Here is a 14,621-nt window from a genome sequence, read left to right on the forward strand (position 1 = left end):
TTCTTTTGCTTAATTTTGTAGTTTGGATAGTAATAATTTTGTGGTTTTGTAGGTGATGAAAGAACTATGGTTTTTGTTGAAACCAAGAAAAAAGCAGATTTTATTGCAACTTTTCTTTGTCAAGAAAAAATATCAACTACAAGTATTCATGGGTGAGTACATTATTCTTCTTTTTAAAAAATTATATTATCTTAGTATTTGTTCTTTTTTTTTTTTCCTCCGAGACAGGGTTTCTCTGTGTAGCTTTGCGCCTTTCCTGAAACTCACTTTGTAGCCCAGGCTGGCCTCGAACTCACAGAGATCCGCCTGCCTCTTAGTATTTGTTCTTGTGTGTGTGCCAGTACTGTGTACATGTGGAGGTCAGAGGACAACTTTTTGGAACTGGTTCTTTCCTTTTATATGAGTTTCAGAGATAGAATTCAATTTATTAGGCTCGGAGACAAGTATCTGCACTGGCTGATTCCCTGGCCCTTCATCCTTTGTGTTTTGTTTTGTTTTGTCTTGTTTGAAACAGGGTTTCTCTGTGTAGCTTTGGAGCCTTTCCTGGAACTTACTCTGTAGCCCAGGCTGGCCTCGAACTCAGAGAGATCTGCCTGCCTCTGCCTCCTGAGTGCTGGGATTAAAGGTGTGCGCCACCACCCAGCTCATCCTTTGTTTTTATAGGAACTAAGTAGCAGAGACAGGTAACCTAAAAGTCTGCCTTAAACTCCTCATGAATGGGAACTTGTCAAGAGCAGTCCTTATGGTCTCTGGCTCTTAGATTTCAATGTTTCTTATGCTGAATCTAATCTTTCTGATGCCTGACTTTTCTTTTTTGAAGTTGGAATGCTAAAAAATAGGCACATTAACACCTATTGGTACTTTACTAGAAGATCTAAAATAATTTTTGCATATGTAGAATTCTGGAATTGAACTTTAAGAACATTTTATGAGCAAGAATTCTAACCAAGTAGATCTATAGTCTTTTGCTAAGACTAGAAATTACTCTTCTCTTACTGGGATTTATATTCTGGTCCTGTTAGCTGTCTTACTCCATCTGTTAATAGGGGTGGTTGTTCCACCTGAAGACTGTGAGGACAAAGTGGTGGCTGGGATGTTTTATTAGAGTAACTGTTGTGTGCATAGTGGGCGCTAATACTATGTGCTGTCATTTTCACTTTGAAATACACTGCTTGATGAACTTTAATAACTTCCTCAAAAGTGACTCTAATACAGACTTCTTTTTTTAAAGTGATCGGGAACAGAGGGAGAGAGAGCAAGCTCTTGGAGATTTTCGCTGTGGAAAGTGCCCAGTTCTTGTTGCTACTTCAGTAGCTGCCAGAGGGCTTGATATTGAAAATGTTCAACATGTTATCAATTTTGATCTTCCTTCTGCCATTGATGAATATGTTCATAGAATTGGGCGTACTGGGCGTTGTGGAAATACTGGCAGAGCAATTTCTTTTTTCGATACTGAATCTGATAATCATTTAGCACAACCTCTAGTTAAAGTACTATCAGACGTAAGTCTACACAATTTTTTTAACTTTAAATATTTAAAATAGAGTAGTTCTTTGTTGTTGACATCTTGTACAATTTTTCAGATTTCATGTTGCATAAGAAATTTTTATTTTCTCAAGGCTCAACAGGATGTTCCTGCATGGCTAGAAGAAATTGCCTTTAGTACATATGTACCTCCTGGCTTCAATAATAGCACAAGAGGAACTGTGTTTGCATCTGTTGACACTAGGAAGGTAAGTTGAGAACATTAACAAATGGATTTCTACTTACTCTTGGAAAATGTGCTTGATTCTGTTAGGTAATACTATTCGGTAATTAATCTAAAGCTATCATTTTAATTATGTTATTTATATATATATAAATATATGTACTATATCACACACATATATGTATATGTATGTATTTATTTGAGATTTATAGCTGAACACCCCAGTTCCTTTTTGCTGGTATTTGTTCGGATCATCTTCTGAACTTTCTAGAGAATTCTTTCATTTTGACCACATCATTAAGACAAAATGCTAGAGCTGTGGAGCTACAAATCTTAAAGACATGCCAGGCTTTTTTTTTTTTTTTTTTTTTTTTTTTTTTTTCAGTAAATCTTGTTATAGAGGAGTGTTCTTACTAAACATTTATGCTTACTGGAAGTTTAATGTTAAATTTTTCTGCTCTCTAAAACTTAGTTGAAAAATCATTTTCTTGAGTTGTTTTGTATAATTTAGACTTTGCAGGTTTGTATGGGCCTTTTTTTAAAGACAATCGTTTTATAAGAAAGTCTTTGCATTCTCGAGATAGTCGGGGTAGAATATGAGTCTCTGCTATCAGTCTAGACAGTGTAACATTTGAGCTGTTGTAACTTGTCTCTTTCATTTTTCTTTTCTTTTTTAAAAAAAAGAATTACCAGGGCAAGAACACTTTGAATACAGCGGGGATTTCTTCTTCACAAGTTCCCAATCCAGTTGATGATGAGTCATGGGATTAAAGCAAACAAACATACCTCAAGTCTGATAGTTTTGATGCAGAGAAGAAAAGTTTTTATTTTTAAAATTTTAACAGAAGTGTGAAACCTGATATTCTTATATCTCCTGTTCTTCTGTTCTTCCTCCAAACCCTTAAAAAATAACCAACTTCATTGACTAGTTATGTGAGATGCTGAAAGTTACAACATTGCAGTTACTGATACAAATGGTGTTAACTGAAGACATTAAAGCATTCCAAATGTTTTGCTTATTTCTAGAATATTCTTCAGAAAGTTAAGACATGTTTCATGTCCAAGTGCTAAGTCTTAGTATAGTGTTTATGATCTTATAAAACAAGCAACAGGATATGATGTATATTTGGTTAATTATTGGGTCTAATTTCTACTTGATCCTCTAAAAGAATAGTGTGTTAGTACAATGTAATAACATGATTTTCATGAAACAGTTGAGACTGAAGCCTTTCAAAGTTATTTGATTTTTTTAGATCATCAGTCATGTAATGGAAATGGTTCAGTTTGCAATGTGAGCCCTGTACTTACTTGGTGGTATAACAAATGTTTGCTTTTATAATATACAGATTTTCCTTGGAAATAAAAGATGAAACACATTTCCCCCTAAGTTTTCCAACAGCGTTTTTCATTTTTCTTGTGGCATATTGTAATTTCTAGCTCTCATATTTGGAAAATTTGTTTCTTGTGAAATCAGTGCAGTGAGCAAGAAGTTTTAAACAAATATTAATGTATAACATCCTGACTCCCAAGATGTGGTAATGAAAACCAGTCTTAGACTCTAACCCGCTTATCATCAAATACAGTGTTTCAGTTTCATCATGATTTTTATTCATGTTTTACAGTTGGTAATGGAAAGAGCTCTGCCATTTATGTATCTTGAATTTACCTAGCATATGCCATATTAAAAAATAATTTCATGTAAACTTTAAAAAAATGCTGTGAAGATATTCAGTACCCTGTATGTTGATTTAAAATAGCTCACACTACAAAATACAGAATTTTAAAAATCTTTTGAGTTAGGAATTAAGGTTGACTTGAAGTTCTAAGGACTAAAATCACAAAGAAGGAATAGATTGGCTAAAAATGTATTGAGCCTATAGAAAAGAATGAAAACTAGACAGGGAATAGATAACTGTGACCACTTGATTATCAGTGTGTGGTTCTTTATGTGTGGTTATATAGGAATACAACACCATGAATGGACAGCTCGAGTAAGGCACTTCAACTAATGAAAATCTGGAAAACATTTACTTTATAATCTCACTTCTGGGAAAGACTAAATGAATGAAGATGTTTGCATTATATTTTTAACATCTGTTTTAATTTTTCTCTTGTAATGTATTTGCAGAGAGCACTCATAGTAAATGCTTGTCTCAATTTTTTTCATTTACTCAGAATCTTCGTCCTAGCTATCATGATTGCTTTCAAAGTTTGTGATTTTGCTTAATTTGTAAAATTACTATAAACAGCACCTTTGAGTCAAAATAAAGCAGGAAAACATACATAATCCCACTAACATCACAAAACCAACTGTGAATCTTCCTATGTTCAGTTAACTCTTTTGTCTCTAGGTGTAGGTTTGAATAATTTCCTTAAAATTAACTATAATTAGGAAATAATACAATTATGTAAGAAGTGTTTATAATAGCAGTATTCTTCTGTTTTTTTTTTCTTCAAATCCCACCCCCATTTCATTATCAACTGCCTTTAGCAGTTTCTAGCTGCTACCTTTATATATCCATACATATTTTTGGCCTGCAATGTTTAGACATCTGATAATTTTGATGTTAGGATATAACTCATTTCTCTTTAACTTACCATAAAAGCATATTTTGTGGAGTGATAGTAAAGGCACCCTTTCTCTTGCCTGTCTTCTTTTTTACATAGCAGGCTAAATAGAGTATTTACATTTCCAGATACTTGCATTCTGTTCCATAACTATGATCTCCCCTGAATCTGTTGGTTGATTCTAAAATTAAAACAGTAGCCAGTATTTATATTGTACCTATGCAGATGTCCACAAGGTGGGCCAATTAACAGTCTTGATAATCTTTACTGTCTTCCTAGTTTTATGATTTCTATTTGTATATGAGGAGAGAAAGATTATAATTGTTGGGGTCAAATGGAAATTTTCAAAACTATCCCATAAACAGACTTTCCTTAAATATGGATTGTAATTTGAGCAATTTGTTTACAATGTATTTTTTTAATCATAATTTTGCCTAGGAGGTTCAAATTTTCCATAACAGGTCTTCTACTTTATAGTGATGAATAGGCCTTTTAATTCTAGGAACTACTCTGTGCTTTGAAGAATGTCTTTTTGGGGAGAGGGTGTTCCAGGCATGATTTTTAATTGTTATTTCTTAGCTAATTGGCTCCATAACTATTTAGTTCTTTGCATCATATCTTCATTTGTTTTTTGCTTGTTCTTATGTTTTGGTAGTTTGTTGTTGGTGTCTTTCAAGCCATTTTAAAGCAGTTATTTTTAATATCCCAGGACTTTCTTAATTTCCTTCCCCATTATTGATTATTGCTTACTCAAATTTTCTGTTTCATTAATACTACTTTCTTAGAATTTAACTTAAGAAATCAGGTTTACATTGAGCATCTGTGATTCTGTAGCTTGATATCAGAATCTTAAGCTGCTGTCATTTTATAAATTATATTTTATTCAGACTGAACATTCAGTCCCTTTTTTGTATTTAGATAGAGTCTGATGCTCCTTTTTTGCCTGATGATCAAAGTCGTCTTCAGGAGAAGGCAGAGGTGATGGTGTGTCTAACACGGGTTAGTTTTCTTCCTGGGATCCTCCTTCATATTTTAACTGGGATTGAATGGCTGTCCCAAGGCAGTTCAAATGCAGGAGAGCAAGCAGCTGCACACGTGGGGGATTGGGAGGAATGGAGACGTGACTGGGGACAAAAGGGAGGAGGGGGGCTCTTAGGGTTGGCGGCCTGCCCATTCTGCTCTTTCCTGGGGACTTGGGACTGATGCAGTGGAAATGGTTTTCCTGACAAGCACCGAAAATACCTGTGTTCAGAGGGACGGTATAGGGTGAGCTCACAGGACTTCCTTTCTCAGCTCCAGAATTGAATAGTTTCTGTAGTTATTGCTCTGTTGCCTCTGACTGAAAGCATGTTTCATGTTTTGGTTTTTTTATTGGTGTATGTTTTTCTCCTGGGGATTCTAATCAGAGCCTGGCAAATGCCAGGTAAGTACTGTACCACTAAACCACACACCCAGGCCCACCTTGATACATTTTTACTTACATTTATTGAAAATTGGGAATTGCTGGGCGATGGTGGCGCACGCCTTTAATCCCAGCACTCGGGAGGCAGAGGCAGGAGGATATCTGTGAGTTCGAGGCCAGCCTGGTCTACAGAGCGAGATTCAGGAAAGGCGCAAAGCTACGCAGAGAAACCCTGTCTCGAAAAAGACAAAAACAAAACAAAAAAAAGAAAGAAAGAAAGAAGAAAGAAAGAAAGAAAAAGAAAGAAGAAAGAAAAAGAGAAAGAAAGAAAACTGGCCTGGGGCTCCACATTTAGTGTGCAGAGAAGCATTTCCCAGGGGCTGTATTTAAAACTTAAGCAATCTGTCTCATATTAATTCCTTTGCGCTCCTTGAAGACTGTTACTGCTCTTTTTATCTGATCATGTTAAATATTCTCTCAAGTCATACATTGAGAATTGCAGCGTGACTGGGGAGAGTTCATTCTTCTTTCTTAAACCATTTAGCTTCTCCCATCCTGCACTGAATCATTTTCTTGGTATGTGTTTTGTACAAATGAATTCCACGTTTCCTGGGGCTCTGGCTGTGAAACACTAGCCAGGAAAGTCTAGCTCTGGCGCCTGGCAGCCGGCATCTGGCTACCTGTGCTGGAGCCATTGCAGAGCCCCTGCTGGTCCCAAGAAGCTGCTGCTGTCCTGACTCGGAGAACATAGTGTTCGAAGCCACAGCTGGTCCTGAGAAACCACTGCTGTCTTGGCTCACAGAAATCCCACAGTGCTGAAACAGCCCTGGTCCGAGTCTCCTTCCACTCTGTACCTGGTGACCCTAGCCTTCTTGGGGTCGAACGAGAAGCTGGCCAGGTGGGACCTGGGGGTGCAAGCTGAGCAGCCAGAAGGGATCCTGCAGCCAGGAACCAGGGGCAGCCATGTCCAGGTGAGAGTTGCTGGGTCGTTAAGTGGATTATAGACCAAAGCTTTATCTAAAAAGTCAGGTAGTTTATCAACTTCTCAGACACACTGCTCTGCTAGAAGGAAGAATTGACAGCTGCAGATGAAGACCTCTGTGGTTGAGATAAATGGTGCCACAGGAAATAAACCCTGGTAGGAGGGAGGCCTAGGAGCAACAACAGGCTTTGTATGTGGCAATACCAGTGTGAATGCTGGTAACTGAAGTGAGAAAATGAGACCCTCCTCCCCTGGTAAATTCCTTAGTCCTTTGCGTAAGAGATTATTTTGCTATGATGTAGAGGGTGACTATCAAATCATCCAAGCAGGGCACCAGGAAATTACGATTTTTTTTTAAAATTGGGGGATTCCATGAAGAATTGTCTCCACAGTTAGTTTTTTCTATATTTGAAGTCTCATGTTTCTGTGAAATTCCCTTTCAGTGTTCAGGAATAAAACCCTTTTTCTTTCTGAACACATTTACCCAAAAGTTTTGGGCTTGATCTGTTTCAACTTGATTTTCATGTGAGAGATTGAAAAATTCTCAACAGATAGCATAGAACCTAATTCTTAACAGTAAGAATTTTTGCACGTAGCACACAATGAGTTGCTACACAATGAGGTGAGCATGAGGCTTCATAAGTAGCTAATAGGAATAACATGACGACTTTATCGTGTGTGTGTGTGTGTGTGTGTGTGTGTGTGTGTGTGTGTGTGTCGGGGAGAGAATTAGCACATCCAGTGATCACCTTGGGTCCTCAGTTAACTTGTGTAAAAGGAAGATAGTAACTGGGGCCCCTCCCACCCATTTCACGTGAGGAAGTCAGACAATCCATGTAATCACATAAAAGTTCTGAGAGGCAGACTTGTGGAAGAATGAAGATTATCAGTGCTGCGTGCTGGTGCACTTGTGTAAGAGTTAGGTCTTCTTATCCTAGTAATGTATTAATTGCTCTATCAAAGTTAAATAGTTGGTTCTTGACCACACCTCCAACTGTGTTATATGTTTCTATTGTCCTTGAGCTACCACACAACTTGTTTAATTGACTATCTTGGCGTCTTACTACACCCCTAATCAATTGTTCATCAGAGTGTTCCACCATTGAGATTTATTCATGATAATTCAGGAGTTCTAATCTGCTCAGGCTGCCCATTATTGAGTTCTTGCCAGTAAGTACGGTGTGAGGAAACAGGAACTTGCACTCTTAAGGCGTGGGGACCAGGTACTAGAGGCTTTTAAGCAGTTCAGCTGAGACCCTCAGGGGTGAGGACTCACAGGCTTTCAGTCTGAGGAGTGGTGGAGACAGGATCGGCTGAGGAGTTGGCTGTGGCTTGTTCTGCTTCTCTGATCTTTCAGTATTCACCCCAATACCTGGCTCTGGTTTTTGTTTTGTTTTGTTTGTTTGTTTTTTTGATTAAGACCATTTAGGAATTTGCCTTATAAGTAAGTGTTTATTGTAAGCTCTGATAAGTTGCCTCTTAACATACCCTTCAGTTGAGTTCATTGGGTTAGCAGTCATCTGAAAAGGAAAATTTGGTTCTGATAATTGGCTTTAAAATAATAAACAGAATTACCTATGTCATTAACCCTAAAGTTAATGTTATTGCTTGGAATTTAGAATGTGTCTCTGTTTCGGTGAGTAGTTTATCATAGGATACTATGAATAAAATATGTTGAGTGATGCTAATCACTTTTGAGTAGTTATAGACTTCAGTTCTCTCATCTGTGTGTAGAATTCAGTAGGAAAAGAAACCCTACACTAAGAAAATAACTCACATTGGTCATTACTAATTATGTAATGTGTGCCATTAATTTATTTTTAATTTTTATTACATTTTGTTCTCTGTCTATACATGGTTTTCTTTTGTCAAGCCAGAAAAAAATGGAAGAGTAGGAATAAGGCTCATAGACGTGAACGTAAGATTGTTATGACTTAGATAGACATCTTGTCACATTCCATGTTAAGAACTCAGCCTTATCTATATGTCCAGGAAGTTGAGACTTGACTGGAAGGAAGTCTTAGCTAATAATGTTTAAATAGGATGTGTTCTAGGACGATCAGTAAATTTCTGTACTAAATTGAATCAGGACAAAGATGATTGAGTACATGCATGAGAGAGAGAGAGAGAGAGAGAGAGAGAGAGAGAGAGAGAGAGAGAGAGAGAGAGAGAGAGAGAGAGAGAGAGCACATGCTGGTAGCTGGTATGGAGGCTAAAGAAGACTTGGATGTCTTACTAATGTTAGTTTTTTTTAGACTGGGTCTTTTACTGAACTGGGAGCTCACTGAGTAAGTAGACTGGCTGGTCAACGAGCTTCAGGGATTTGACCGTCTGCTCTCTCCCACTCTTGGTGTTGGGGTTGCTGGAGATTCAAACTTGTATCCTCATGTTTCAATGCCAGGTACTTTACCAAGTCAGCTATCTTCCTACTCCCAGGACAGTGACTTCTTGATCTCCTTCAGTTACTAAGGAATCTGTAATTAAGAGTAGCTTAAGGCGCTGGAGAGATGGTTCAGAGGTTAAGAGCACTGACTGCTCCTCTAGAGGTCCTGAGTTCAATTCCCAACAACCACATGGTGGCTCACAACCATCCGCAATAGGTCTGGTGCCCTCTTCTGGCGTGCAGGTGCACATGCAGACAGAACACTGTATTCATAATAAATAAATAAAATAAAAAAGAAAACAAGACTTAAAAAAAAGAGTAGCTTAAACAAGGACCCCCTCCTCCTTCCTTGCTTTCTTCAGCCTGAATATGCTCTAACAGTTGGAAAATGACCATAGAAGTACAGGAAACAGGCTGGTGAGGTGATTCTATGTGTAAGGGCTTGCTGCCATGTTGATGTCCTGTGTTTGATCATTGGACCCCATATTGTAGAAAGAGAACTGACTCCCACAAATTGTCTTAGGACTTCCACACATCAAACACACAAGCACACACGAACATTTTTTAAAATGCAGGAAATAACTTCCCATTCCGTGTGCTCGGATATAGTATAGTGGAAGAGAACTTGCCTAGCATGTGTGAAGCCCAATAGAGAGCCTCAACCAATAGAAATGGAAAATAAAAATTCCAAGCCCTATTATAAAACCTCAGAACTTTTCAGGTCCTAAGTCTCTGTTTTCATCTTACTGTGCTTATCTTATCCAGGGATTATTAAGACCTCAGATCACCCCACACTTTGCTGGGCGTGCCTAGAAGTCTTGCTTAGGACCTTTGGAAGACAAGTGACATGACTAACAGAGGTGACATTGGTTTGCTTAGCTTATACATAGGAAAGGAGAGAGGAGGCAGAGCTTGCAAATGCTTCTTTCTGGATATGACGTGACAGTAGCTGTGATTTCTTGCACAGATTTGTACAAGATCCAGCAGTCAAAATTCCACATAGATGGGGAGGCACTCTCAAGACCCCACCCATTACTAAGGAGTTTATTGGCATTGATCGATGCTGAGTGAGGGAGAACCACTCTTCCTTTGGGGATGTTGTGACTGGTAGGTTGCATAGTGGGTGACCCCACACCTTTGTACATGGTCAGCATTAATTGGACTTATTGGGTTATTAAGAAAAAAAGACATGAAGATAGGAAAAGCGCACATTGAAGGGAATCTGTAGGATATGGGGGGATGATATGATAATATATGTATATATATATGAAATTTTCAACTTTATTTTAAAATTCACACATGAAATAGATCACTGGCCTCTTTGTCAAGAGTGCTGTGAGATCTTCCCTATCGTGCCCAGTGCAAAACAGGTGGATTAAAAAATGTGTGAGCATCTTCAGGACCCACCCAAAGCCATTTTACCCAAATCCATCTATTAAACCTGCCCAGGAACAAGCACTGAGGTTATAGTTCTAATGACGTCACAATGGTGTCTCTCTACACTGTCGTTCATTGTTACTGATTGAGAAATGTCCCTCACTGGGTTGTGTTTTTGAACACTTTGTCCTTAACTTGGGGAAATGTTTTAGGGTGTTGTGGAACCTTGAATAAAGAAGGCATGGCTGGAGGAAGTACGTCACTTTGAGGGTTGCAGCCCAGGCCCTCTTCCAACCTGAACTCTGTTTTCTGATCTGCCAAGATGTAAAGAGCTGAACCACTATGTGGAGCCAGCAGCTCCCATGCCTTCCAGGGACTGATGGGACTGATACCCTGAAACTGTGAGGTGGGATGAATTCTTGCCTGTTAGTTGTTTCTGTCAGTATTTGGGCACAATGAGAGAAGTAACAGAAATTCACTGTTGGTGCAGTTTTGGAGACCATAGCCAAATAGGAGAGGAGGAAGCCAGAGTCCTTTTGTTTTTATTATTTCTGTGCTGTTAGGAACTGAACTCAGGTTTGCACATGCTGTGTAAGTACCATGTCATTGAGCCACGTTCTCACCCTTTTTATTAGAGATGAAGTAATGGGATGTTGGCCCAGGAAAGTTTTCTCTGCAGTAGACTTCAACCAGGGGCTTAGAGTTAGGACTCTTGGAGATGGGGCTTCTTTCTATTATCCCACCTTACCAGTCATGTTTTTCTCCCTTATAACATCTCCTTTATCAAGGATTATTCTGTCTTTATGCACTCATACTCAAGAACTACTTGCCAAAGTTTACATATATGTGTGTTCTGTTTTTCTGTTTCCTTGAACTGAATTTTGCTTTCGTTACCTATTGACATAATTACACCTAAACTGAGTGACATAAAACATTTCCTATCTTAGCCTTTTGGTGAGTTAGAAATATGAATAAGGCTTAACTACTTCTCCAGTTTTAAGTTCTTACAAGGCAAGATATCAGCTACAATATAATTGAGGCCCCTCAGATAGTTGTGACTCTATCAGTTTCTTACAAGCCATTGACTGAAGTACCCAGAGTTCCTTGCCATGTGTACCTCCCCCAAGTGCATCTTGTAACATGGCAACTGATGTCGTCAAAGTGAACAGAGGACAAGAGTGGAAAAAACACATTACTGGATCCAGGCATGTCTCATCACCTTTGTTCTCTTTGCTAAGTGTGGCCCGATGGTTTCAACTATAGTAGGAAGAAAGGTTACTTAAGAGGACGAATCACCTTTGCTCTGTTCTCTTTGTTAAGTGTGAGCCAATAGTTTAAACTATAGTAGAAAGAAAGGTTACTTAAGAGGACAAATAAGGCAAATCACTGGGAGACATTTTAGAAGCTTCCCATGCTATTTGATTCCTTAACTCTTCAGTGTAACACTACCATAACTTCAAACATCTAACTTGAGTCTAACAGTTGTCTTACTGAAATATCCAGACATTTAATAACAACTTATTGCTTGTATTGTAATTGATAAGGTCAGTCTTAGTTCTTGCTTACAATGGGAAGAGTAGAAAAAAATAAAGCACCAATTAAGCTCTCAGAATTACCTCAGTGGACAAGGTATCAAGAGAAAAACATCTTAAAACATAATTTAAATGTGATTATTGTGCCAAGCTCTTAATAATATCTTTGAAATTTTTATTTCCTTTGGCTGTCAGGCCTTATGAAGGGTTGATTTATCTGCATAGTCTGTCTTCTGCCCAACTCCAACTTGTCAATGGGAGTAGTAATTGCTTTTGAAGTCTTTGTCGATTTATTGTCAGCTTGCATTGCTCTTAATTATCACTCCTTGTTACTGAGGTAATGTTGTGAATCTCTCCAAGCAAAGGATCACCTGCCCTGCAGGGTTTCAAATTCTTGGCTGTATTTAATACAAATGTCCAATTACTAACAGATTGCTTTAGTGACACAGCAGTGTTTATCATTAAGAACTAGAAAAACTGACTTCAGTTGCCCATTTTCCACTTTATTTTTCTTTGAGACATCCAAATTTTAACAGGTGAGGTTTACAGTAATATGTTTTTATGAAATATGTTTTATTATAGGTAAAGCTAAGAATTAAAATAGTTATTAGTTATGAATTTAAAATGTAAACAAATGAAAGCATTTATTATGTAATTGAAGCACTTTTTTTATAACTAGTGAGATGAAATGAATTTCAGTTTTTACTTTTGGTCACCTTTGAAACACTGGTCTCTGTGTCATTTTATTTTGTGAGCTGGAATAATTTTCCTTCATATATGTTAACTTGTGATAAGTTTCTTTTCACATTTAAAAATGATATGTGGGACAAATATTTAATAGAGCAGAGCAGACGTATTTGAGTGTATTTGGTACAGAGTTGTGGAACACAGTCCCAATGGATACACACACAAAACATTCCTACACCTAAGACTCAGGGAACATTGGGGGTGGGGGGGGGTGCAGAAAGATTGTAAGAGCCAGGAGATCAGGGAGTTTGTTGTAAGATTGTGTCTCCAAGTAGTGTCAGGAGCTACACCCATAAAGTCCCACCAGCATGACTACCTAAACATGAGCTAAACAAGGCCAACACCAATAGACATGCCACAGTGGACAGGGAAACCGTTGAGGCCTCAACCCTACACAAAGAACTATAGGCAACTAAGAAATATTAAGAGTGGTATAAATAGTCTCTGGAGAAGAGCACACCAACAAGTTATCTAATACCATATAGTCATTCCTGAAAACATACCTATGAGTAACATATAGACTGTGAGCAGGTTGTAGTTAGGAATATATGCATATAACAATGAAAAGATGCCATGAATTTGAAGGAGCTAGGAAGTATATATGGGAGGGTTTGGAGGAAGGAAAGAAGGGAAGAGGGGTTAATTTTTTCAAAATTAAAAGAAAAAATGAGTGTATTTGGTGTTATGTACCTATAATTTTTGATCTGGAAATCAAGGTAGTAGGTCAAGAATCTGAGACCAAGGGCTGGAGAGATGCCTCAGTGGTGAACACTTGCAGCTCCATTGGGTTCCCAGGACTCACATGAAGGCTCACAACTGTCTGTGAACTCCAGTTCCATGGGTTCCAATGCTGGTTTCTGGCCTTTGCAGGCATTGTATATACATGGTGCATGCCTATATATACAGGCAAATAAAAACACTGATACATGTAAGAATAAGTAAATAAACAAACCACCAACAGCAACCCTTGAAACCAAATTGGACTACATAGCAAGTTTCAGGCCAGTCTGACATACACAGTGAGACCCTGTCACAGATGGAAAAGAGAGTTTAGCTGACCCACTGTTCATATTTAATTTTACCTTTAAAATTTTAAGCTATGCGTCATGGCCTACACCTGGAATCCCAGTACTTAGTAATCTTAAGGTGAAAGGTCATGAATCTGAGGCCAGCCTTAGCTACCTAGTAGACTTTTGTCAAGGAAACCGAAAAACTAGAGCTGGGGATGGAGCTCAGCTGGTAGAGCATCTGTCGTGCATGAAGCACCTGTACCCATTACTCAGCCCAGTGTAGAACTGAGCATTATCTAAAATCCAGCACTTGGAAGGTGGAGACTGGAAGATTGAAAGTTCAAGATCACCTTCAGCTCCATAGCAAGTTCAAGGCCAGTCTGGGCTACATTAGATACTGTCCCATGCCTCCCCACCCAAAATCAAAATAAAGTAACTCTTTACCCAAAATATCTACGTGTATCTAGTTTGAAGAGTCATAGTTTGAGATTTGTTAACACAAAAAGTTACTCTGTTTCAGTCATCTGTTACTGCACTAGCTATTCCAGGGAGCTAGGGAGATGATGGTAAAGTGCTGGCTGGGTTAGCATGAGGACCTGAGTTGATCTAAAACCCACATTTAAAAAAAAAAAATGTAAACATGATGGTGTAAACATGATTAGAGGTGTAAGCCTCTAATCAAGCAGTGAGGTAGTGCATGCAGGAGGATCCCTGAGGCTTGCTGGCTAGCCAGGCTAGCTGAATTGGAAAGCTTCAGCAGGAGACCTTCTCTTAATATGGTGGAGAGCAAAGGAGGAAGATAACCAATATCCACCCTTGTCTCCACACTCACGCATGCATGTGTGTGCAGATGCTCATCCTCCTACCCATGCCGTTGTTTGTTTTAGCTTTCTGTCACTGCAACAAGTATTT

General features: G+C 38.4%; 1 protein-coding gene across 2 annotated transcripts in view; it reads left to right on the forward strand.

Annotated features, from left to right (window-relative positions):
• The window catches only part of Ddx4 (DEAD-box helicase 4), a 58,935-nt gene extending 55,840 nt beyond the window's left edge, over positions 1-3,095 (forward strand). For both annotated transcript variants that reach the window (XM_059276771.1, XM_059276772.1), the window contains exons 19-22: positions 53-152; positions 1,232-1,502; positions 1,620-1,733; positions 2,393-3,095. In XM_059276771.1, the coding sequence (XP_059132754.1) occupies positions 53-152; positions 1,232-1,502; positions 1,620-1,733; positions 2,393-2,479 (572 nt within the window). In that variant the 3' untranslated portion in view covers positions 2,480-3,095. The remainder of the gene's footprint in view (positions 1-52; positions 153-1,231; positions 1,503-1,619; positions 1,734-2,392) is intronic.
• The last annotated feature ends 11,526 nt before the right edge of the window (positions 3,096-14,621 follow it).

This window comes from Peromyscus eremicus, chromosome 11 (genome assembly GCF_949786415.1).
Source record: "Peromyscus eremicus chromosome 11, PerEre_H2_v1, whole genome shotgun sequence".
NCBI classification, from domain to species: domain Eukaryota; kingdom Metazoa; phylum Chordata; class Mammalia; order Rodentia; family Cricetidae; genus Peromyscus; species Peromyscus eremicus.